Source organism: Salmo trutta, chromosome 33, assembly GCF_901001165.1.
Source record: "Salmo trutta chromosome 33, fSalTru1.1, whole genome shotgun sequence".
NCBI classification, from domain to species: Eukaryota; Metazoa; Chordata; class Actinopteri; order Salmoniformes; family Salmonidae; genus Salmo; species Salmo trutta.
Genome location: NC_042989.1, coordinates 21,954,469 through 21,981,318, shown reverse-complemented (window position 1 = coordinate 21,981,318; position 26,850 = coordinate 21,954,469). Strand labels below are relative to the sequence as shown.

Below are 26,850 nucleotides of genomic sequence, written 5' to 3'. Positions count from 1 at the left end.
TCTCTCTTTCTCTCTTTCTCTCGGAGGACCTGAGCCCTAGGACCATGCCTCGGGACTACCTGGCATGATGACTCCTTGCTGTCCCCAGTCCACCTGGCCATGCTGCTGCTCCAGTTTCAACTGTTCTGCCTGCGGCTACGGAACCCTGACCTGTTCACCGGACATGCTTGTTGCACCCTCGACAACTACAATGATTATTATTTGACCATGCTGGTCATTTATGAACATTTTAACATCTTGACCATGTTCTGTTATAATATCCACCCGGCACAGCCAGAAGAGGACTGGCCACCCCTCATAGCCTGGTTCCTCTCTAGGTTTCTTCCTAGGTTTTTGGCCTTTCTAGGGAGTTTTTCCTAGGGAGTTTTTCCTAGCCACCATGCCTCTTTCACATGCATTGCTTGCTGTTTGGGGTTTTAGGCTGGGTTTCTGTACAGCACTTTGAGATTTCAGCTGATATACGAAGGGCTATATAAATACATTTCATTTGATTTTGATTTGATTTGAAGATTGGTCAGAAAACACAAGAAATCAACCATTTAAGGAGATTTCTTCCAAAGATTAGCTTCTTACAGCATAACGGTTAAACCAATTATTAGTGTGGTCACAACGGCTTTTCGATACCATCAGAGGTCACATTCAACAGGAAAATTTGGGGAAATTCAGAGTACTAGTCAAACACCCTATAGAGCTCTCAGTAAAAGAATATCCACAGTCCACAGCTAATTATCAAGTTTCTCAGCTAAATCCAAGGTTTGAGCTGTTTTATGAACACATTCATTGTTTTCGCAGACTGCTGCTTTCTCAAAGAAGAGAACCACAAACTGAGGGAAAATGTGATTTATTGCCATTATTAATCATGTCACTTAAAAAATATGGAATTGGACATTAATTTGGAAACGTTATCTGCAATCAAAAACCCCTTCCTCCTCAGAATGTATGAGCTGTTCCATTAAGGCAGGTACAGTAAGATTAGGAACCGTCTTGTGGTAGGGAATAACACAATGCTGTGAGCTTCAGGGTAACAGCTGATTGTACCTGGATTACATTTCAACATAGTAAAAGTTTACTTTTGAATTTGGGTTCACTCTGAAAAGGAAAAAGTCACCGAATAAAGCTGTCAACCTCTTCAAACAGATACTGTTTCAGTAAATTGAAAAGCACAGGAAGCCCGTTGTGCTGGGAGCAGCTTGGAGCTTGTCCTGGGCAGAAACATCTTCGGTTTTACAGAAGAATCTTGTAGTAATCATCCCTGTAGCTGTACAAAACCACCACAGCAACCCTGCAAAGACAACACACTCCTCAAGTCAAAAACTTGACATTTAAATGTATGTCCAAAACAACCCCACCGTGTGTCCACTAGCAGACTGTTGATGTTTCCATATGCAAAGGGAATGTATAACACTTGCTATGGACATCAAAAACAGACAATAACCTATAACTGTTTTCTTGTGTAAGTCCACCACACCAGGTAAAGTCTGTTTAACTGGCCAGTTCATTGTGTAAAAACAGCCTAATTTGACTATTTCTATTCATTGTCACCTTGATCATTATTGGCCCTAGCTTTCCATTATTTTACAGGGGATTTCAGATGACCTGGGGGGCAGCTAGTCTGTTTTGAAGTACATGAAATAGTGGCTGTAGCTGTAAGACTGGGGCAGCTCAATGACTGTGGGGCCCTATGGGTAGTTTACAGGCACAGTGCAGCCAAGTAACTGTTGACTACTGTGGCCTTTGGCCCACTCATCTGGTCTTCTCTGTGCGCTAGTTTCAGCCAAAACAAACACAAAAACACCCACTGTGAATATCTCCATTGTTATCGAGCCCAAATGACATTAATTTGTCAGTAAACACTTTTCCCTTAACGGTGAATGAGACACACAGTACACACAGGAAATTAAAACCAACTGCTCTGGACAGTCTACGAAGAGCTCAGATGGAACCAGAGAAAGAGGCTCTAGCTTTCTCCTACATTATCCCCATTCATGAAAGAGAACATCCATCAAATCCTACATAGGCTCCTTGTTCTGAGAATCCAAATAAAGCTAGGCAGCGCAAAAAAAAAGAGAGTTTAGCCGAGTCTTTGAGCAGGGCTATAGGCAGTGAGGCTCGTATTAGCCCAGGCTCCTGTAGACAGCATGCAGTGGGGCTTTAGCCCTGCCTGTGACCTGGCCTATGGCCCAGGACTCTAGGTGTCACTCACAGTGGAAACAACCAGACAATAGACAGACAAACAGTCCAAATCCTTCCCCCAGATTCCAAATGGAAATCTGATCATATGAGGTGGTGTTTTAGAGACTATAGATATCTCTGACCTGATCATCTGAGGAGTTGTTTTAGAGACTATAGATATCTCTGACCTGATCATCTGAGGAGGTGTTTTAGAGACTATAGTTATCTCTGACATGATCATCTGAGGAGTTGTTTTAGAGACTATAGATATCTCTGACCTGATCATCTGAGGAGGTGTTTTAGAGACTATAGATATCTCTGACATGATCATCTGAGGAGTTGTTTTAGAGACTATAGATATCTCTGACCTGATCATCTGAGGAGGTGTTTTAGAGACTATAGATATCTCTGACCTGATCATCTGAGGAGTTGTTTGAGACTATAGATATCTCTGACATGATCATCTGAGGAGGTGTTTTAGAGACTATAGATATCTCTGACCTGATCATCTGAGGAGTTGTTTGAGACTATAGATATCTCTGACCTGATCATCTGAGGAGTTGTTTGAGACTATAGATATCTCTGACCTGATCATCTGAGGAGGTGTTTTAGAGACTATAGATATCTCTGACCTGATCATCTGAGGAGGTGTTTTAGAGACTATAGTTATCTCTGACATGATCATCTGAGGAGGTGTTTTAGAGACTATAGTTATCTCTGACATGATCATCTGAGGAGGTGTTTTAGAGACTATAGATATCTCTGACATGATCATCTGAGGAGGTGTTTTAGAGACTATAGATATCTCTGACCTGATCATCTGAGGAGGTGTTTTAGAGACTATAGATATCTCTGACCTGATCATCTGAGGAGTTGTTTTAGAGACTATAGATATCTCTGACCTGATCATCTGAGGAGTTGTTTTAGAGACTATAGATATCTCTGACCTGATCATCTGAGGAGGTGTTTTAGAGACTATAGATATCTCTGACCTGATCATCTGAGGAGTTGTTTTAGAGACTATAGATATCTCTGACCTGATCATCTGAGGAGTTGTTTTAGAGACTATAGATATCTCTGACCTGATCATCTGAGGAGGTGTTTTAGAGACTATAGATATCTCTGACATGATCATCTGAGGAGTTGTTTTAGAGACTATAGATATCTCTGACCTGATCATCTGAGGAGGTGTTTTAGAGACTATAGTTATCTCTGACATGATCATCTGAGGAGTTGTTTTAGAGACTATAGATATCTCTGACCTGATCATCTGAGGAGGTGTTTTAGAGACTATAGTTATCTCTGACATGATCATCTGAGGAGTTGTTTTAGAGACTATAGATATCTCTGACCTGATCATCTGAGGAGGTGTTTTAGAGACTATAGATATCTCTGACCTGATCATCTGAGGAGTTGTTTTAGAGACTATAGATATCTCTGACCTGATCATCTGAGGAGGTGTTTTAGAGACTATAGATATCTCTGACATGATCATCTGAGGAGTTGTTTTAGAGACTATAGATATCTCTGACCTGATCATCTGAGGAGGTGTTTTAGAGACTATAGATATCTCTGACATGATCATCTGAGGAGTTGTTTTAGAGACTATAGTTATCTCTGACCTGATTCGTTTGAAGAGTTGACTGACATCCACACACCTGGGGTGTGGGCGGGGGTTTTCTGGTGTTTGCTGGTCATAAAAGGAAGTCTGGTTTTTAAAGGGCCTTTAATGATCTCTACCGTTTTCCTCAGGTTTCATGATTTTTAATAAAAAGGCATGTTGGGCCTGAGTCAGGCCCAGGGAGCACACAGGGGTGAGGCGATGGGGTATACTGCCCTGCTCTCACACTCTGGCTGGGCTCACCTGCCCTGAGACACCCATACGCTGTTCAAAACAGCCCAGTAACCACAGGTACAACTACGCACCTTTTCATGATTTTGAAGCGGTGGATCTCCTCGCAGATGGACTTGAGGTAGCGCTGCTTGGGGAGACGCGACAGCAGATGTTTAACACTGATATCGAACGGCTCATCTCCATCAAACTACAGAGAGAGAAGTGGCAAAGAGAGAGAGCAATCAGATATTCAACATAGCCACTGTGATCAAACAAACACGGTTGTTATTGTATTTGAAGTTACCGTGTCGGAGACTCCACCATCTGCAGTTAATGGGGGGGAAATATCAAAGATAGATCTGCGGGTTGTGGATTTTAAACATTGTATATTTTTGCCTGTTGAGACTGGCGGTTCAGTAAAGCTGCTAGGATAGTTTAGAGTCTCAGGCCCTCAATGCTCTGTGGGGTAATTAGTCAGTGTGATGCAGGGTTTCCTGTGGGTCTGGGCATGCACACTGTGTATTGTAAGTTGTTTTCTCTGACACTCAATCACAAAGCCATGTATGATGTGAGAGGGGAACTGTATAAAGTTGCCATTCATTCTACGCTTTGTCTGCTAACATAAGCTTGTGTTCGGAGCATTTTTTTAATCTTTATTATGTTTAACACCATATCATTTACATTCTCTTTTTTTAATGAAAGCTAGGGGTTTCTGCTTGGTTTGGCAGGCGCTGCAGCCAGGAGTTTGGAATGTGAGTGTTCACACCTTGTCCCAGCTGATAGTTGGGTAACTCTGTGGTGTTTACTCCCCTCCCCAGACAGAGCAAAAGAAGTCAGGACTCCCTTATCTTTCCTCTCCGAAGGCCTGACCTCCATTCCTTCCCTCCCCTACTCCATCCTGCCAAGGTGTACTTTATTGGTTGTGCAGACAGAGGTCATGATAAGCAGAGCTGGGTACAGACCTCCAAAGACAGGAAGTTGATGAGGGTTTCCTTTGTCAGGTCCACCTGTGACGGAACAACAAAGGAAGGTGCGTTAGACTCCACTAACACAACGGATGTTACTGTATCTCACCATGTAATCCCAGTCCACACTGTACATAGCACGCTGTCCCTTTCCTTAGGAAGTATATGTGACCTCAGACACAGCACTCAAATATTAGCTATAGATATTCAAGACACATTCCACAATCGCACAAAACAGAAGGTTCAGTTCCCTCAGCTCAAGGTCATGAAGATCATTTGCACACTGTGCTGTAGCAATTTAGTCAGAGCAGAACATTGACTTTGTTCATTATTCCTCATTCACGGTGCTCTCACCACCACTGTAACTCATTCACAGTGCTCTCACCACCACTGTAACTCATTCACGGTGCTCTCACCACCACTGTAACTCATTCACGGTGCTCTCACCACCACTGTAACTCATTCACGGTGCTCTCACCACCACTGTAACTCATTCACGGTGCTCTCACCACCACTGTAACTCATTCACGGTGCTCTCACCACCACTGTAACTCATTCACGGTGCTCTCACCACCACTGTAACTCATTCACGGTGCTCTCACCACCACTGTAACTCATTCACGGTGCTCTCACCACCACTGTAACTCATTCACGGTGCTCTCACCACCACTGTAACTCATTCACGGTGCTCTCACCACCACTGTAACTCATTCACGGTGCTCTCACCACCACTGTAACTCATTCACGGTGCTCTCACCACCACTGTAACTCATTCACGGTGCTCTCACCACCACTGTAACTCATTCACGGTGCTCTCACCACTACTGTAACTCATTCACGGTGCTCTCACCACCACTGTAACTCATTCACGGTGCTCTCACCACCACTGTAACTCATTCACGGTGCTCTCACCACCACTGTAACTCATTCACGGTGCTCTCACCACCACTGTAACTCATTCACGGTGCTCTCACCACCACTGTAACTCATTCACGGTGCTCTCACCACCACTGTAACTCATTCACGATGCTCTCACCACCACTGTAACTCATTCACGATGCTCTCACCACCACTGTAACTCATTCACGGTGCTCTCACCACCACTGTAACTCATTCACGGTGCTCTCACCACCACTGTAACTCATTCACAGTGCTCTCACCACTACTGTAACTCATTCACGGTGCTCTCACCACCACTGTAACTCATTCACGGTGCTCTCACCACCACTGTAACTCATTCACGGTGCTCTCACCACCACTGTAACTCATTCACGGTGCTCTCACCACCACTGTAACTCATTCACGGTGCTCTCACCACCACTGTAACTCATTCACGGTGCTCTCACCACCACTGTAACTCATTCACGGTGCTCTCACCACCACTGTAACTCATTCACGGTGCTCTCACCCCCACTGTAACTCATTCACGGTGCTCTCACCACCACTGTAACTCATTCACGGTGCTCTCACCACCACTGTAACTCATTCACGATGCTCTCACCACCACTGTAACTCATTCACGGTGCTCTCACCACCACTGTAACTCATTCACGGTGCTCTCACCACCACTGAGTGCACCACTGTAAAATGTCCTTGGCAGGAAATCATAGAACTGTCAGTGCTGATTTTCAATCTATGCCTTTATATTTTGGTTAAATTGCCTTTTTCTTTAGTTCCGGGTATTACCTATGACAGACGGGTAGCATTACTGCTGATGTAACCTGGAAGCAGACTTCTAGCTCTGAGTAAATACATACTGGCATCAAGGTGAATATGTCTGTTATGCTTCAATACCTCACACTCCAGCATCTAACCTCTAACCCTCTGATCCTCACAAACATATGGAATGACAAATGTATTTGGACTATGTCGTATCAGTAAATAATACACTGTATAATTTACTCTGTGAATATCTCTTTTCAAATCGACTACAAAACCACAAATAAACAAAATATGCTAGCAATTTAGCTCCAAATGACATGCTCTCTCCTTCTGTTTTCTGCTTTGGAGCAACTGGAATCATTTTGTAGCCATCTACCTCCAGGAGAGCTCTGTAAACCCCTCTGCAGTGCAGAGAAAAACAGAGGGGAAAACCACTAGTCCAACTGATCAGCTAACATCTGTCCTTATTTCACACACAGATCTATTTCACACATGGATTCAACAGATAAGGTGTAGAGGTGGGAAAACAGAAAATGACTTACAGCCAGAACTTCGATGTCATTGCTCTTGTTCTGTAAATTGCTACCTAGATTCTGCAATCTGGTTTGTATCTGAACAAAGCGAGAGAAAGAGAGAGAGAGAGAGAGAGAGAGAGGGGGAAAAGGAGTAATTGCTCCCATGAACACAATGAAACTGGAAAACAAAAGCCACTTCATCCTCACATGCAATCCATCTCTACGCGAGCCAATGGGGTTTATGCCTGGGCTGGCGGCCTGTAAAAGGCGGTGTGTTGTCTGACTGTGACGAACGCCACAGTGACACAGAGCTGGGAAGCACAGCCAGAGAGGGAGAGAGGCGGCGAGGTTGTCCCGGTCTCGTGATCGGTTGCATGACTGGGCTTGGCTCGGTCCGTCTGTCTGTTGTGTATGTCTTTCTGTCTGTTATAGCCTACTCCAGGAAAGGTGTGAGTGACAGGTGTGATTGATTGACAGACCTGGGTCTCAAAGCGTCGTCTGGTGCTAGAGGACACCTTCTCCGGGGTGAGGAGGTTCACGTTTATGTTACTAGAGGCACTGCTCCCGTGCTGCTCTGATGATCCTGTCAGATCACACACCACACACACAATCCTAATGAGACCATGGCAATATGTCAGAGCTGTTACAGCCTTCTCCCACCACCACCCACAGACACCAGCCGACTGAGAAGCCATCATTGTTAGCCAGACTAATAAGTCCAGTGTGTTGTATTAAGGTTTATATCTACTGTACATCTGAGCCAGAGGTGGTGAGAAATGTAACACTACCACTAATCACTTTGCAGTTCACATATTCACCATCGCTCGGCCACCATGTAGGGACTTAAACCCAGAACAAAGGAGGTTCATAGGAAACCAGAGGACCATAATTACTGCTCTGCTCTCTGTCAAAGGTAATGGGGTCATCCTTGGACACAGGGTCAAGAGGCTGTTTAACTGTACCTGAGGTACTAACGAGTGATCCCTTGGAGTTCTGAAGAGAGACAGTCTCAGAGATTTCCCTGTTGGAAGAGAGACAAACAACACCGCTGTGTCAGTCTCTAGCTCCAATTTCACTGGAAGTCTAGAACAGAGTTTGTGCGTGGGTTAGTAAACCGTGTTGTCACCTGACATTTTTCTCCTCATAGAATTTGGTCCGACATTTCTGAACAATGTGATCCACAAGGTCAGACTCTGGAATCCTCTTCTCTGACTGCCTTTCCTTCTCAAAGGACTTGACCTGGGGACACACAGGGGATAGGGAGGGGAATCAGACCTGCTTCCAAAACACACTTTCACTCCAAATTCTCACATTTTAGGGAATTCATATCAATACCATATACACTGAGTATACCAAACATTAGGAACACCTTCCTAATATTGATTTTCACCACCCCGTTTGCCCTCAGAGCTTTGAGCATCTGGACAAGCTTTATATAAATGAATAGTTAATATTATTACCTTGATGTAGTTCCCCTCCTTGTCTGAGACCAGGGCCATGCAGGTGATGCCAGCCTGTCTGCAGTGCTCCAGCAGAGTCTCCTGGGACTGAACACAACACAGTCAGATCCAGAGGGGAAGAAAACACTACTTTGTAATAGCCAAGTGAAAATATGGTATATACTGCTCCCAAGAAGATGATGTCCCAACGGGCTCCAGATCCTGCAACCTATTTCTAGACCAAGATTTACATTTTCTGTTACTACTACTATATGTGGATTGACCAACTGTATGGTTTTGGTGAATTGTGACATGCATGTACTTGCTATTGGGCAGGGTTCCCCAACTGGTGGCCTGTGGGCAGAATTGGGCCAGCGGAGGGTTTTATTTGGCCCCCAAAATTCTCCGGGCCCCCCCCCCACACAAAAAAGTTTAATTGTTCATTGTTGGACATAAAAAACACCAGGAAATCAGCTTCAAGTGATTTTAATTTGGGAAATCTGTTCCCAAGTATTTCCACGCTTAATAGATAGATCATATACAAATGTAGTCAAGGTTTGAAATTATTGTTTTAGTCAAATATTACATCTATTTGGGCTTCTTGTGGTCAATTTGCAATCTACAAATGATTTGGAATTATGTTCCAGCCCCCCAACCATCCGCTCAAGAAAGAAATTGGTCTGCAGCTGAATCTAGTTGATGATCCCTGCTATAGGGGTTGTGGTAACAGTGGGCTTCAAAGTTAAGTGGTTACAGTGAGCAAGTGGACCCCTTCAACACTATACAGTGAATTAGTTTTAGGATAAGCTCTCCCTCAACTCCATGTTTCTCCTGTAATATGACAGTGGGGTTATGGGAAAGTTAGTTTGTGGCGTATTTATCAAAGTGGGCTGTCTGTTTAAGAGTAAGAGTTGTAAGCAGTCCTGGTGGTTTAGTGGTGTGCTGAAAGCTGGGTTCAGGCAGGCTTCAGTGGCTTTCCTATGACTCATCAGTTCCTGTGCAAACGGAGAGTGTGTGCCGTACGTGTTGGACAACACGGCAGGAATGTAATAATAAAAGCAGAAAACTCCCCCATTTTACACTGAGATCAGAGCAAGTGATGTGGTGGGAGAAAGAGAGAGAGCAGGGGTGGAAGGTACCACTGGGCCACGGCAGCATAAAGCCTGGAAAATGAAATGCGTGATGGGGGAACGCTTCACTTGTGCCTCATAAATTCCTCCAGAGTGGCGGAGAACCAAGTTTAACTTGGAACGGAGAGCAACTCTGCCCATTGCACAAACCTGGTCCTGTCCGGGTAGTGCACTCACCCGTGGCTGTGTGTGAGCAGCAGAGCTGATTTATCCTAATCAAATACAGACAGGTTTCAACTGGCAGGCAATGCTGAGTCAGAACAGAGCAGCAGACGGACTCTGCTGAGGAACAATCCCTGTACTGTATATCACCTCTCTGCTCTGCTCTTCAGCGGTCTCTCTCCCCACCAGCTTCTTCACAGCAGCTCTCTCTCCGAGACTGCCGAGGCTATAGCTCTGCCACTGTGGATGCCTGAAGGTCGACCAGCTTTCGGCCATATGCCTCCCAGCTGACCACAGATAGGGTTCACCATATTTGGCTAGAAAAGCTAAAAGGAACCATCTCCGGACCATAAATAATAATTTACTGGAGATTTGGCTAGTAAAAACAGTGCATGTGAAAGGTGTTAGGAGGGGAGAATCTCAGCACTTAATAAACTCTGAACAATTGGATGTTGTCTCTCACACTACCCCCTCCCCCCAGCTGGCTGGCTGGTCCATAAGGCAGGCATCCCTAACAACTTGGAGTGACATGTTGTTCCTCTCCAGCAGAGCAGCGTGAGCTCAGACAAAGCAAAGCTTTTAATTGCTGCTTGGGGCTCAGGGGGATGGAGTTGGGCAATCAGTGACGTTATAGAGAGTCACAGAGACAGAAAAAGAAGAGATCAAATGAAAAGTAGAGAAGAGAGGGAGGACACTGGAGTGGGTGGAAGGAATGATGGAGAGGACAAGGGAGAAAAGGGTGAGGTAAACAGAGGAAAAGAGGATAACAGAAGAGAACAAGAGGGAAAGTTTCAACGAAAGAGAGAGAGGAGAGCTGTCAGCTGCACGCTAACGCCAGGTTGTGGGGGCCAGCCAGAGAAAGACACACAGCAGTAGTGACATACAGCTTCCTGGCCTGAGATCCGGCTGTCACATAAACATGAAGAATGGGACGAGGCATGGCACCAGAACAGCAGTCACACTACACCACCCACATGCAACAGGATGACAACAAGTACACTGGAACACATTGAAACTCTTCTCAAGGATAAAGTTGGTCAACAGACTTCAACTACAAACTGAAAATAAAAACTGCCTGGAAAACTCTATACAGTAACAGAGTAGTATTTAATCGTATTTATTAAACGTGCTACACTAACAGGCTTATACAAGTAACCTCAAAATGGATCCCATTCCCCTGAGTGTTTACAGGTCCAGACAGTCAAGGTAAATAACTCAGTTTGGACCCCCTGTCCATGTGGGGTAGAATAGAATAAAGGTGTTGCCCCCTGTTGGTTAGGTATTGTCACAGCAGAAGGCACTACAGGCTGCTCATCACTTACCTGTGACACATCATAGACGATGTCAGCAGAGACTCCTGCTGTCCACAGCTTCTGGATCACATTGATGGCCCTGCCCATAGAGGTGTGGCCTACAGGCACCACCAGCACATCACACAAACTGATAGAGGGCTAGGAGACAGGGAGTTAGGTTTAAACATGCACACATACACAGAGCTCAACAAAACTTCAGTTGATTTGATTACAGAGGGTTCAGGGGTAAACCCATCAACTGTCATTCTACAGTATAGAAATATACAGTAGAGCCTTTCCCAAAACAGCTACATTTTAGAGGCAGGATAATAACAGAGAATAACTTTAATGGAGGCTGAAAGTAATAAGCCATCCTCAAATATGACCTTCTGTGTCTGTGGGTCATTATCACTGATGAAGTGTTCTCACCGGCTCCTCCATGTTGGCCAGGGCAGCACAGACCTTGTCCAGAGCCACACTGGCCCCTACTGCCGAGGGGACAGGAGCAGAGGACGCTGGGCCACGGAACTCAAGGATCTACAGGAAGAGAACCAGAAACCCTGATAGTTCAACACTTCCAAGGACCTAAGTTGGGACATAATCCGTTGGCGGCATGGGTAGGATGGGGGCATTACCAGGTGGTCGTATCTCCCTCCTGCAGCCACGATGTCTGGCACTGTGCGTCTGCGTTTCTTGATGAAGGCCACAAACTGGAAGATGACCCCACAATGGTGCTGCACTTTATATACCAGACCCAGGTTGACCACCACCTAAAAGACACACACACACACGAGGGAGAATCAATCACTCACTCACTCACTCACTCAACAACAAAACACATTTCAATACCATTCTTCCATGCACTTCATACACCTGGGGTAACAATCAAGATTGAGAGAGAGAGGGAGTAGCAGTACCTGCAGCTTGACGCCCAGTCTCTTGAGCAGACCAGTGAGCTCCTCCAGGTCTCTGAGGCCCTGCTTGGCCAGCTGGGTAACGGCAGTCTTCTGTTTGGTCAGAGAGGTGATGAGGGGGACCAGGTCCCGAAGGTCTCCCTTTTGCTCTATGTATTTATACAGCGTCTGCAACTGGCAGGGCAAGACAGACAACATCAGACACAGATCTGAACAGAGAGAGAAAATACAGTATCTGTAGCTGAGAGCAAGGCAATGTTGAAGAAAAGCTGACCAGTATCTGAGCAGAGTCAAAGTGGACATACTGATGATTTCACCAGACATGTCATAAAACACCAGAAGCAACAGTAGATACTTACACTGTTGTTAGACAGAGAGAGGTTACAGAACTTGGCCTCCACCTCTCGCCTAGTCAGCTTTTCACTCTATGAACAGAGACAGGATACCATTTTATAGTTCCAGTGGTAGAACAAAGATGTTATGGACAAAACTTCTACCACACAATCTATGCATGCATGGTGTATGTTTCATTTGCCCAAGTGCGGTGGGCGGAGTACTAACCATGGCTTCACAAAGGATACTGGAGGCGTGGCTCAGCTTGTCCTCTGGGACTCCGCTGTGTAGCAGGATGGCCTTCAGCAGACTGGTGTGGTTCAGGTAGATGTGATAGTTCCTCTCCTAACACCACACAACCAATACACCATTACACCTGAGCACAAATACAATCCTCATCCATAAACCACTACTGTAGGAGGACTTCTCATCCATAAACCACTACTGTAGGAGGACCGTTCATCCCTAAACCACTACTGTAGTAGGCCTTCTCATCCCTAAACCACTACTGTAGGAGGACTTCTCATCCCTAAACCACTACTGTAGTAGGCCTTCTCATCCCTAAACCACTACTGTAGGAGGACTTCTCATCCCTAAACCACTACTGTAGAAGGCCTTCTCATCCCTAAACCACTACTGTAGGAGGCCTTCTCATCCCTAAACCACTACTGTAGTAGGTCTTCTCATCCCTAAACCACTACTGTAGTAGGCCTTCTCATCCCTAAACCACTACTGTAGGAGGACCGTTCATCCCTAAACCACTACTGTAGGAGGACCGTTCATCCCTAAACCACTACTGTAGGAGGACCGATCATCCCTAAACCACTACTGTAGGAGGACCGTTCATCCCTAAACCACTACTGTAGGAGGACCGATCATCCCTAAACCACTACTGTAGGAGGACCGATCATCCCTAAACCCCTACTGTAGGAGGACCGTTCATCCCTAAACCACTATTGTAGTAGGCCTTCTCATCCCTAAACCACTACTGTAGGAGGACCGTTCATCCCTAAACCACTACTGTAGGAGGACCGTTCATCCCTAAACCACTACTGTAGGAGGACCGTTCATCCCTAAACCACTACTGTAGGAGGACCGTTCATCCCTAAACCACTACTGTAGGAGGACCGTTCATCCCTAAACCACTACTGTAGGAGGACCGTTCATCCCTAAACCACCACTGTAGGAGGACCGTTCATCCCTAAACCACCACTGTAGGAGGACCGTTCATCCCTAAACCACTACTGTAGGAGGACTTCTCATCCCTAAACCACTACTGTAGGAGGCCTTCTCATCCCTAAACCACCACTGTAGGAGGACTTCTCATCCCTAAACCACTACTGTAGGAGGACCGGTCATCCCTAAACCACTACTGTAGGAGGACCGTTCATCCCTAAACCACTACTGTAGGAGGACCGTTCATCCCTAAACCACTACTGTAGGAGGACCGTTCATCCCTAAACCACTACTGTAGGAGGACCGTTCATCCCTAAACCACTACTGTAGGAGGACCGATCATCCCTAAACCACTACTGTAGGAGGACTTCTCATCCCTAAACCACTACTGTAGGAGGACCGTTCATCCCTAAATCACTACTGTAGGAGGACCGTTCATCCCTAAACCACCACTGTAGGAGGACCGTTCATCCCTAAACCCCTACTGTAGGAGGCCTTCTTCATCCCTAAACCCCTACTGTAGGAGGCCTTCTTCATCCCTAAACCACTACTGTAGGAGGACCGTTCATACCTAAACCACTATTGTAGGAGGACCGTTCATCCCTAAACCACTACTGTAGGAGGACCGTTCATCCCTAAACCACAACTGTAGGAGGACCGTTCATCCCTAAACCACTACGGTAGGAGGACTTCTCATCCCTAAACCACTACGGTAGGAGGACTTCTCATCCCTAACCCACTACTGTAGGAGGACTTCTCATCCCTAAACCACTACTGTAGGAGGACTTCTCATCCCTAAACCACTACTGTAGGAGGACTTCTCATCCCTAAACCACTACTGTAGGAGGACTTCTCATCCCTAAACCACTACTGTAGGAGGACCATTCATCCCTAAACCACTACTGTAGGAGGACTTCTCATCCCTAAACCACTACTGTAGGAGGACTTCTCATCCCTAAACCACTACTGTAGCAGGACTTCTCATCCCTAAACCACTACTGTAGCAGGACTTCTCATCCCTAAACCACTACGGTAGGAGGACTGCTCAGTGAAATGGCCACAGAGGCTGGCTGCTGCTCTCTCATTCAGTGACTCACACATTCTTAACAGCTTTCTCACACAAAGAGAGGGAATATACAGTAAATGGTGCAATCAGGGAGAGGGCCTTTTAGAGGGGCTTGGAGCCATGGTGATCCTCTGGCTGTAACAGAGCAGGGCTGGGGTGGACTGGGCTCATGCTGAGTGAACTGGGCCTACTGTACCCAGGTTTTTTCTGGATCAAAACGGTGCTTAGGTGGTGAGCGTGGCAGGGGTTGCGGTCGGCTTGGCTGAATTTTAGAGAACATTTTAGAGGCCCCCATCTTGACGTTGTAGAGACATCTTTGCTTTTATAAGCCAATTTCCTACAATTCTACAAATTTGTTCATGGAGCTAAGATACATTTTATGCCGTTTTAAAGCCAATTTCATGCAATAATACACATTTTGCCATGCAACCGAGAAGAAATGTTGCAGTTTTAAAACAAATTTGGTGTAATTTTACATATTCTGCCATGGAGCTGAGAGAAGATTTTTAAGTTTTAAAGCTAATTTCCTGCAATTCTATGCATTTTGCAATGGCTGTGTTCTAACTATACTAGTAAATTGTTTTTTAGAATTTTCAAATTCTCCCTGACTGTCTAGATTATATTTTGGTGATTGTTAGTTCTCAAAGATTATATAGGTCATTTATCCTTTCTACATTCTTTATATCTGGTTTTAGTCGTTTACGTTTACACTGAAAGCATTTTTCCCACCCAAGAATTTCAATGGCCGAAAAATCCCTGTGTAGTGTCCAGGGAGTGAACAGGTCTGTGACCTGCTGTAAGGGAAGGACAGTACGGTCTGTGACCTGAACTAGACTGTGACAGGGGTAGTAACATGGTGAAAGGATTGAGCCAGACAGGAAGTGGTCCAGTACTTGTACCTGCAGGACACTAAACTCCTGGATAATCTCTGAGATGGTGAAGATGGTCTCAGCGTCAGGCAGCAGGCTGTTGGTGACAGGGACAATGACATCAAAGGCACACTCCAGCAGCTCCCTGGGGTGAGCCCTGTCTGGCTTCCTGGGCCGGAACACACGCTCGATGCTCCACCTGCGCACACACCCCGTTACATTATGCTGGATATAAACACATGCTCGGATGACATGCAAAGACTGAACATGCATAGACTCAAGAATTCAGTGATTGACTCCGGACTTTGAGGTTTACCTCTTGAAGTTGGTAATATTATTTCTGGCCACAAATCTTGCGAATGCCATCTGAAATGGAGACAAAAGAGAGACTCAATAAACAGTGCATGCAAGACTACAATAAATCCCTATGTGGAAACAGACAGTTAGTCCCTAGGATGTTCCAGGGTTGTCCTGAGGTTATCCTGGCTCTAGTCCATTCTGATTGCGTGCCACGATCACTGAGGGCTAGTTAACGGTGTAGTACTTCCTGCTTCTTGATGCTCACCCGGAGGTCGTAGGGCAGGGTGACAAGCATACCGCTGTGGTCCATCAAGCAGGCCAGCTCACTGCCCTCATACAACTTCCTATTCCTGGGGAGCAGCAGGGGGGTCTGGAGACGCACAGCCCCTGGACAGACAGCCACAGAAACACTATGTTTAATGTATGTTAATAAGTTTAATGTACATAAAAATATAACCTCAAACACAATATGGAAGTTCAAATTTAGCCATGTACAGTATCTACTTTTTATATTTCATAATATATATCTGGATGAAGCAGATAATATAGAAACTGAATAAACAACTGAAATAAAGAATCACAGCTGTATAAAGGTCTATAACATGTATATATACTGCTCAAAAAAATAAAGGGAACACTTAAACAACACATCCTACATCTGAATGAAATTAATAATCTTATTAAATACTTTTTTCTTTACATAGTTGAATGTGCTGACAACAAAAATCACACAAAAATAATCAATGGAAATCCAATTTATCAACCCATGGAGGTCTGGATTTGGAGTCACACTCAAAATTAAAGTGGAAAACCACACTACAGGCTGATCCAACTTTAATGTAATGTCCTTAAAACAAGTCAAAATGAGGCTCAGTAGTGTGTGTGGCCTCCACGTGCCTGTATGACCTCCCTACAACGCCTGGGCATGCTCCTGATGAGGTGGCGGATGGTCTCCTGAGGGATCTCCTCCCAGACCTGGACTAAAGCATCCGCCAACTCCTGGACAGTCTGTGGTGCAACGTGGCGTTGGTGGATGGAGCGAGACATGATGTCCCAGATGTGCTCAATTGGATTCAGGTCTGGGGAACGGGCGGGCCAGTCCATAGCATCAATGCCTTCCTCTTGCAGGAACTGCTGACACACTCCAGCCACATGAGGTCTAGCATTGTCTTGCATTAGGAGAAAGCCAGGGCCAACCGCACCAGCATATGGTCTCACAAGGGGTCTGAGGATCTCATCTCGGTACCTAATGGCAGTCAGGCTACCTTTGGCGAGCACATGGAGGGCTGTGCGGCCCCCCAAAGAAATGCCACCCCACACCATGACTGACCCACCGCGAAACCGGTCATGCTGGAGGATGTTGCAGGCAGCAGAACGTTCTCCACGGCGTCTCCAGACTCTGTCACGTCTGTCACATGTGCTCAGTGTGAACCTGCTTTCATCTGTGAAGAGCACAGGGCGCCAGTGGCAAATTTGCCAATCTTGGTGTTCTCTGGCAAATGCCAAACGTCCTGCACGGTGTTGGGCTGTAAGCACAACCCCCACCTGTGGACGTCGGGCCCTCATACCACCCTCATGGAGTCTGTTTCTGACCATTTGAGCAAACACATGCACATTTGTGGCCTGCTGGAGGTCATTTTGCAGGGCTCTGGCAGTGCTTCTCCTGCTCCTCCTTGCACAAAGGCGGAGGTAGCGGTCCTGCAGCTGGGTTGTTGCCCTCCTACGGCCTCCTCCACGTCTCCTGATGTGCTGGCCTGTCTCCTGGTAGCGCTTTCATGCTCTGGACACTACGCTGACAGACACAGCAAACCTTCTTGCCACAGCTCACATTGATGTGCCATCCTGGATGAGCTGCACTACCTGAGCCACTTGTGTGGGTTGTAGACTCCGTCTCATGCTACCACTAGAGTGAAAGCACCGCCAGCATTCAAAAGTGACCAAAACATCAGCCAGGAAGCATAGGAACTGAGAAGTGGTCTGTGGTCCCCACCTGCAGAACCACTCCTTTATTGGGGGTGTCTTGCTAATTGCCTATAATTTCCACCTGTTGTCTATTCCATTTGCACAACAGCATGTGAAATTTATTGTCAATCAGTGTTGCTTCCTAAGTGGACAGTTTGATTTCACAGAAGTGTGATTGACTTGGAGTTACATTGTGTTGTTTAAGTGTTCCCTTTATTTTTTTGAGCAGTGTATATAACCAAACATCTGCTAAGAATTATAGTCACTAGAGACAACAGTATATATGGGAGCAGATGTTTAAGTCAAGGCCCCCAGTGAGGTCTTCATAACAGCGAGTTAGAGTGGAATGGGTCAAGTCGTTTGCACAAGAGAGTAAACAAGACTTCAGCTCTTAAAATGGGACAAAAAAAGTCCGGACTCACCGTGTTTCTTGAAGATCCTGGTAATTGTTTCGTACACATACTGTTGCAATTTAGCACTGTTGAAATTAAAACTACCCTGCAGCAAAACAAAACAAACGCAGTCTGTTATGAATCAAAAGGCATCGATTAAAGCTTAAACAATCCCAGCATTATGTGGAACAGATGACAGGAGAGCTGTAGCAGAACACAGGACCAGCATCATTACTGTGTCTACAGTGACACCTACAGGAGGAGATGGGTAGCTCTTCCCACTTTGGACCATTCTATTCTGAGCATTCAAGACAAATTCTCCAATACTTGTCTGTCACAAACAGTGATTTGAGGCTATATGAAATGGCAGACAAAATAATCGTACCCAAGCTTTAACGTCTGGTTGGCTTTGTGTTGTGTTAGTGTGGCTAGGTCAGGTTTGAGGGGTCTGGTCCAATGTGTCAGTGTCTTGGCCAGAGCAGTAGCCTAGTACCTTGTGGAGGTCGACATCGTAAGTGTAGTCCATGACAGGGGAGGTGTTCTGGGAGAACAGCTGGTTGACCATGGTGCGGTAGGCCTTGCCATTGACGTTAGCCATGGTGTGCTGCAGGACCTCGTGGAGCTCTGACTCCTCCATCTGGGGCGGGGGCAGCAGATCACTCTTCAAGAGCTCCTGGGCCGTGGGACGCAGGGCCGGGTCATGGTTCAACAGCCAGCCAATCACCTTCCTCTGAGATAGACACAGGGCTAAGGATCAGTCAATCGGCCCATACTGTGTAATGTCACTCAGATTGGTTTCATTAAACTTCCCATCGTCGGACTATAATGTGAACTACTTCTACTTTATACATAGCTTCACAAAAATTCACAGAGCTGAGAGTATAACTTGTGTAACATGATTTGAATATGTCCTTAGTCACCTGCATTCCACTCTTACACTCAGGGAAGTCTTCAGGGAAGTGGATGTCCTCCTGCAGAGTGGAATGACAGAGTAATGGGACAGTGATCAGAGATGAGTGATTGAGACCCTTCCCGTGCCCCCCCCCCCCCCCACACCTATCGGTGTTCCCTTTGCTGGACAGACTCACCATGCGCAGCTGGCTCAGGACTGAGATGCGTTCAGATCCGGTGGTCATGGGCCGGTAGGACATCTCAAACAGGATGATACCCAAGCTAAACAGATCCACTTTCTGAGGAGAAACACAGATCACGGGTTGAACCCTCTCCCCTTTACATCAGGTTCATACAGTCCATTCAGAATGATAGATTTCCTAGTGAGAACACAGTAACACCGTTGGGAAAACCTTGAACTGCCTAAAATGACGGAGGACATTAGTCTGTGCTCCACCCAGGAGTCAAGGGCCTTAAAAAGTCATTATAAGAGAGTATAATTATTTTGAGACTTCTTTTGAGATCTTTGATGAATGATTGTACTGAGACAATGCCTCTATTTTGTTCTTCTGAATTGACTTTGGTGCTTGTTCCATTCGTATTGTATTTCTTACCTGGTTGTAAGTGGCTTTAGTATTTCCTTGCACCTCTGGACTGACATACAAGGCAGTACCAACCATACCAGTCATATTCCCTGTTCAGAAATAACAAGGTAGAAAATATGAGCTTAACAGAGTCACAAAGCCTGAAACACTTGGGGCAGTTTGATGTGGAAGGATGTTGCTTCTCAGTACCTGTTGGGTCCGATTTGAGAATCAGAACAGAGCCACTCTCCTCAATATCCAGTTTACCCGCTGCAGCCTATGAGGAGATTAAATGTACAGTCAAAACCACTTATTTGTTTGATTCTTGACTTATTTGGGCTTGCAGAGAAGGAAATAACACATTACAATTCTGACATTAAGACAGAAAACACAAGAAATACATCAACTTGATACAGTGTCAAAATTCCACTTATAGACCTCAACATGAACTTCAAGGTATCAGTTCATTCATCTCTATCACCAGGAGACAGCGAAGCTGAGGACATTAAGGCATACCACATTAGCAGGATGGTCTGTGGCCAGGCCAAAGTCTCCAATTTTCACATGGTCCTGAGAGTCCAAGAAAATGTTGACAGGCTTGAGGTCTCGATGAATCATCCCCTGTTGGAAGGGTGATGGGGAGGTGATCAATTAGTGCTAATTGGAACCATGGCTGGAAGCATGTCATACGCGTAATCATTGTTGTTCTGGGCCGTGCTGTGACAGCTTGGCTTCTTGGTGTAGAGGTAGGAAGGAACATGTATGCCAGAACATTTGAGCGTTTGAAAAAACGAGAAGAGGATCCTTTAAAACACCGTTTTGCATCAAACACATTTCAAAACACTTCGTACAGCACAAATGATATCCCATATCAATGTCCCACCATGAACCTAGCAAAACCTTTCTTTCACATTGGGATCTGAAGATTTAGCAGATACTTGGAGTGGAACAACATAATCACAAGCAGTGACTGTCCTGGACTTCCTCCTTATTAACCGAATGGGACAGGACAGTACCCTCTCTCTCTCCACTCTTCTCCAACTCTATGATCTTAATATGACATCTCTGTTCCACACCCTGAAGCAGACATTGAACCCTACAGTGCACTCTGAAGGGGACATTGATTAGGGGAGATGGGGCTTTGCAGACAGACCTGTTCGTGGATGTAGGCCAGGCCATCCAGGATCTCCCTGAAGAACCTCCACAGGCGACTGTTGTCCTGATGGAGGCCCTGGTCAATGGTGTCTCGCAAAGTGCTTTTTTCACAGTATTCCATCTGGAGGGAGGAGAGAACACAGGTTAGATCAGGGTGTCCACGGCCAGATCAACAATTGTTTTAAAAAATAATACATACATACATACATACATACATACATACATACATACATACATACATACATACATACATACATACATACATACATACATAAGTTGTGTTCTGATTATGAGGGGGTCCCTGATTCATTTTCTGTCACGGCCCAAAATGTTTGAGAACCCCTGGGTTAGATATCAGACATAAAACAGTGCCCTCTACTGTGGTATTAGTTAAGTGCTAGTGAACTGAGCCTTACCTGGATATAAAGGTAATGTGCTATGAGCTGTGGCCTCTCCGAGTCTGTGCTATCTATCGTGTCACCCCCCACTCTCTTGCTTGGCTCCTCCTAAGGAATGGAGATTACATTGAATGTAATTGGTGAAATTGTACACACTAGTAACACACACTATGGCAATAATGTGAACACTAACCTGAGATATGCTGCCATTCCCATTGTCAAAAATGATGTCACTCTCTGAGTCACTGTTTGATGGGCTAGACGCAAACAAAACAGATATCAAAAAGTGCATTTTATTTCAGTATATCAAGTGCACAGGGCACTGCACCAGATGTACCCTCAGAGGAACTCACAGGAACGAGGCACAGAAGACATCCTCTTCATCATCATCGTCCTCATCGCTGGTCTCGTGGCCACTACACTTGGCGCTAGAGGACCTTTCGATGGAGGTGCTCCACTCCACCGAGCTGGCCAGGGCGGGGGGAGGGGCGTTGTCCTCCACGTTGTCAAGAATGCTGAAGCCCAGCTCGTTGAGTCGCAGAGAGGGGGCTCGGACCTGGGGCAGTTTCTCCGCTGTGCTCTTGGGCTCGGAGCTGTCTGAGCTCAGGACCCCCGTGGAGGGGGTCTCGTGCCTCTCGATCCAGGCGTTGTAGTAGCGGACGATGTTCTCATGGTTGAGGCGCGAGAGCAGCGTCACCTCACCTTTGATCCTACGGAACTGCTTACTGGCTGGGTTCACCTGGATACGCTTCACAGCATAGTAACAGCCATCCAACTTGTTCTGGACCTGCACACAAAGAGAGCGTTATGGACAGAGAGAAAGAGAAACAAAGATGGGTGGGGAGACAAGGGAATACAAACATTATGTGAACAATAACCATGGACTAAAAGAAAAGGGGAAGGCTATGAAAGCTACTGTCAGCTATGCTATATTAAACATGGTTTACCTTGATAACGGCACCAAAAGCTCCTTTCCCCAGCAGCTGTAGCTCTTCAAACTCATTGAAGTAGCGTGAGAACTGCCTCTGCAGCCCAGTGCTGAACGGGGCATTGAGGATGTGACTGTGAGGGATGACCGATGACGCAAAGTCATCCCCATTGTCTGGGAGAGGACAGAATACACCAGTCAGGATTCTATATGGTGAATCAGAACTCTGAAGGGTAACAATTTTTTGACAACGTTATAGACTTTAAGACTGAAAATATCTAGTGGCTCTGTTCTGAACTTTGTAAAGAGAAGTTGTCACCTTCTGGACTAGAATCCTGGCACTGTAGAGGGGTCTTTGGAAGTGGAGGGTTGAGGAAGGGGTGGTCCAAGAGCTGCTGGGTGTTCCAGCGGTCAGCATCATCCAGGCACACACACCTACCACACACACACACACACACACACACACACACACACACACAAACAGTGAACGTTGCATTACGCATGGAAACATTCATGTAGGGGATTCCTGGCACGGCCCACTGTGGCCATCAATATCTGGTCCACACTGTGTTACTCTGCATCCACACAACCTAACCCTGATTAACACATTGTCCATGATAGGAGGACAATAGGCCAAAAGGCACAGGAAAGTTAAATACATCAAAATGAACCTGCATGTGCAGTGTGCCTGGTTTCTATCAAAAGAATAGTAAAGCTGACATGTTTCCTAAATCATCTAGCTAGATATCCAAAAAAACATGTGCTAATGAGTCATAATCTGTAAAACACATTTTAATTTAACCACAGAAAAATACTAGTTTTAATTGACTGCCACCATAAAAAAGTGAGAAGGTCCAGGCATGGAAGACGTGGCTGAGACTGGGCTGTCTAGCTGTCACTGAGACTAGCTGTCTGGCCAAACTGAGTTGATGGTTATTGTCAGGCAGACGTACCTGTTAAGGAAGTCCTGGAAATCAGCTGGCAGGCTGGTGGGCACAGACACAGGGTACTCCCTGACCTCCTTCCCCTGGCTCAGTGCCAGCAGCATAAGCCCCATGCTCCATACATCCCCTTTCTTCCCAGCCTTGGTGGGAAGCATGTCTTCACAGAAGCGCACGCGGGCCTGCACAAAGATGTCCTCATTGCAGATGTCACCCAGTCTCTTGGAGAGGCTGTAGTCTGTGAGACGCACATTGCCCTGGTGGTCCAGCAGCACACTAGAGGCGCCCAGCTGTTTGTGGACAACAGAGTTGGAGTGGAGGTAGTCGAGGGCAGCCAGGAGCTGGGTGGTGTGCAGGCGGAGGCGCTCCAGGGGGATGGCGGTCTGGCTGGACAGGCTCTGGCTCAGACTGCTGCTGACCCCGACATACTCCACCAGCAGGTCCACCACCAGGCAGTCATCCCTCTCACTGGAGCTCAGGGCCTGGTAGTGCACCAGGTTAGGGTGCTCCAGCTTCAGCAGGGAGTTCAGCTCACTCTCTGCTCCATGGATCTATAAAGAAATGGACAGAGGGTATTACTTAGTGTGTAGGCATCTGTGTTACAATATCTTGAAATCTATGACTATAGCATCTGATGTCAGGAAGGATCTCAGCAAGGAATTACTCACCTGCTTTTTACAACTGTCAATCTTGCCATTTTCCTCGCTGGTGAAGAACTTGCCAATCTTCTTGTTCCAGCGTAGGATCCACTCGTATACTACAGCAAACTCTCCGTTGGTCGCATCGAACGCATTATAAACATTACGGCCAAGCCTCTCACTCTCCCCTGCCAGAGACACAGACACATAGCATACTGAGGCGCACAACTCAACACTGACAGTACAGTAAGCTACAATACAAAACAACGAGAGATTTACAGGAAATTATAATCGCTTACCCAGGCACTTCCCTCTATGCACTACGATGTCCCCCAGGGTACTGTTGCTGAAGTGAAGCACTTCCTGTGAGCGTTGGCTATCCTCGCTGTATGTGTCCCGTCTGGTGACAACAAAAACAACATGCAGAGTTAGCTCAGTGTAGTTCAGGCACAGAGCTATATCTTAGGAATGTATGTTGCTGGTCCATGCCTGTGGCGGGTGTTCGAGTTGGTTCGTCTCCGGTGGTTGGCCCCTTTTCTGGGCTCGGTGGGCTCAGGTGGAGGCCCAGGGGAACAAGATGAGCTGCCCAATACAGAACAACTTTCTACGGCAGGCTGGTCCAAACTCTCAAAGCGCTCCTGGGCAGTCACAAAGCCAGAATATGTTTACATTTCATGCTCTGTTTTGTATGGAGGTTTATTTTTAATATGTAGGTCAAGTCAAGCATGATTTTAATTAATTTGGTTTCAAACAATATTATATTAATTGATGATCAGTATCCTAAAAACCTAAAGTCCGTCACTTTTCCAAAGAGGGATAAGAAGTATTGGTTATCTTCTAAAAAAGTGAGTTGGCTAAATGTAAACATTTGAAGATTATGAAGGCACCTGTTTGGCCATTTCTTTCCTCTTCTTCTCCTCTCGTTTCTCCTCCTCTCTTCTTTGGATTTCAGCCATGATCTCAAATTTCTGTAGAGGCGAAAGGGTTTAAAGATATAGTACATTTGTGTGTGTGTGTGTGTGTGTGTGTGTGTGTGTGTGTGTGTGTGTGTGTCTCCTCCTCACCGTCTGCTCCTCCTGCCTGCGGCATTGATCCAGTCGCGCCTGCTCCTCCAGGGCTAGCCTCTCCTGCTGCAGCCGCTGGTTCTTCAGCATCTCCTCATGGAAGGAGCTGGACGGACGCTTGTTGTGTTCACTCAGAAACCCCTGGACATGGTCCGCAAGCTCATAGATCATCACCTGGGGGAAGAGAGGGGGAGGTGATGGAGAAAATATGTCATTTTGAGACTTACACAAAGACGTGACCAAAGCAAAATGATCATTGTAGTGTCAAGGGGTTGAGTGGAGATGTTGGTCATCTGTCTGCCGGCCTGTAAAAGTCTATCTCACCTCCCCACATCGCTCTGCAGCCAGTTTAGTGAGCTCTGTCTGGAGGTTCTGGAGGTTGTCATTGGAGAGACCTTTGGCATTCTTCAAGTCAAGCTCTGGAGGCCTGTCTCCCAAACAAACAAAGGAATGAATGCTTAAAAACATATACCATTTTGTTCCAGACAGATGAAATGATTAGGCGATTGTAGCAAACCAAAAGACACGTTGAACGTACAAATCAGGCACAGTATCCTAATGCCAGAGGTGGCGGCTGTTATTATATTTCATCAGACAGCAACAGCTGGCCTGACTACACGTGGCCCCAGCGGTGTACACTAGGAAATATCTAACATTATACATCTGAATCTAGGGCAAGATATACTGTATGACATGCATTCCATCGATGGATTGATCTAATGATACTCACATATCTGGGTACGTTGGTGGGATTTTGACCTGCAAGTCCACTGTCACATAACTTTCCTTCCCATTGCTTAGTCCGTTAGGTCGCAGGCACAGGTATACCTCGGGTGGCCTTTTGATCTGAATGAGGAGAAAGCAGAACACAGAAGGACACAAATATAGGAATTCCTGTTGGTGTAATCAACACCACGTTGCATTAGCAAGTCAGCAATCAGGAACTCTATTCATCAAACAATTGTGTTGAAAGTAGGCCTACCTTCCATGGACGGTTATTCCGCAGATCCTGAAAATCATCTCCAAAAATGGATGCAAGCGCTTCTAGTTCGTTTTCCTGTTGAACAGAATAGTCTTCGGTCCCACTCCCAGCTGCAGAAGTCTGATGACAACTCATCCTACTAGCTGAGCTACATGGACACTCATGTCTCGCGCATACACCCGTCTTAATATCGAGGCGAATTATTTACAACCTATTGTAACACTCGTCTTTTGTTACTTAGAAACATTACAATATCAACCTTGGATAAAGTTACGCGATCAATAATGTATCTGATTCCAAAACGTTGAACTTCCAGCATTGACAGCACCACGGAATCACAACATAGTCGCAACGCTGGTGCATGGCAGGCGTCATACGTGCCGTCGCAGATGTAGCGTCATTACGTAACATTTCCAAAACATAACTGTAGATGGCAGTAATGCACATCTCTAAAGAAAAATGAAATAAAACATTAAACTGAAGTTATGCAATCCCATTCATCACACATCTGTCCACCTGACATCTTTATTATTAACCACAATTTGCAACCACAATTTGTTGTGTAATTATCAAGGCCAATAATTCCTGTCTCAAGTGACTCAATACTAGGTCGGGTGGCTAAGTAGGGAAAACAGGCCGTAATAAAAAACAAGTATTCTGGTTAAATATTTTTATAACAGATATTCATTGGTATACGTTATTGGTGTAAAAGGCTCTGGGTGTGATGAGAGAGCTCTTTGAACTCTCCTGTGCCTGTGCTCAGAACAAGCTGTGTGACATTGAGTTGTGTGAGATTCTGAAAATCATCTTTCAGATAACATCAGTGTCAGTTTAACTGTTAACTCCCATCACTCATTGGCTGGCAGAAGAACATAATTACACTGCAATGGAATTCTAAACCATAGCATCCAACACCTATCTATCTGTGGACATAGAGAGAAAGTAACACCTATAAATAGGCAGGCCTAACATCCAGTGGGACAGCCTAGAGGGAAAAAATGCTCTCATATAATCCAGCCATGGATATAAACTAACAGACTTCAAAGACAACCATCTGCTACAGTGTCCCCTGTCTGTTCTACCTGC

At 45.8% G+C, this 26,850-nt stretch overlaps 1 protein-coding gene across 1 annotated transcript; it reads right to left on the bottom strand.

Annotated features, from left to right (window-relative positions):
* Positions 1-825: 825 nt before the first annotated feature.
* On the bottom strand, positions 826-26,141 carry eif2ak4 (eukaryotic translation initiation factor 2 alpha kinase 4). Its single transcript, XM_029730314.1, has 39 exons — positions 25,765-26,141; positions 25,513-25,628; positions 25,107-25,209; positions 24,783-24,956; positions 24,606-24,686; positions 24,208-24,356; positions 24,018-24,118; positions 23,749-23,906; positions 23,093-23,631; positions 22,459-22,574; positions 22,159-22,313; positions 21,565-21,998; positions 21,405-21,468; positions 21,230-21,319; positions 20,812-20,934; positions 20,175-20,279; positions 19,869-19,935; positions 19,689-19,768; positions 19,272-19,373; positions 19,104-19,154; positions 18,677-18,913; positions 18,214-18,289; positions 16,095-16,216; positions 15,846-15,895; positions 15,560-15,728; positions 12,647-12,763; positions 12,445-12,510; positions 12,089-12,259; positions 11,807-11,941; positions 11,601-11,708; positions 11,202-11,330; positions 8,609-8,695; positions 8,275-8,387; positions 8,111-8,169; positions 7,628-7,731; positions 7,176-7,244; positions 4,969-5,013; positions 4,099-4,214; positions 826-1,282 (listed from the first exon to the last, which is right to left on the bottom strand). The coding sequence occupies exons 1-39, from the start codon at positions 25,897-25,899 to the stop codon at positions 1,225-1,227; spliced, it is 4,974 nt and encodes a 1,657-aa protein (XP_029586174.1). The 5' UTR covers positions 25,900-26,141; the 3' UTR covers positions 826-1,224.
* Positions 26,142-26,850: the final 709 nt, after the last annotated feature.

What these genes read in the sequence shown, in the direction of transcription:
- eif2ak4 (XM_029730314.1), bottom strand. Translation starts at nt 25,899, where the DNA reads ATGAGTTGTCATCAGACTTCTGCAGCTGGGAGTGGGACCGAAGACTAT. An exon ending in AGTGTAAGAGTGGAATGCAG is followed by an intron (nt 18,914 to 19,103) that starts GTGACTAAGGAC and finishes TGTCTATCTCAG; the next exon opens with AGGAAGGTGATTGGCTGGCT. An exon ending in AGGAGTTTAGTGTCCTGCAG is followed by an intron (nt 12,764 to 15,559) that starts GTACAAGTACTG and finishes GTGTGGTGTTAG; the next exon opens with GAGAGGAACTATCACATCTA.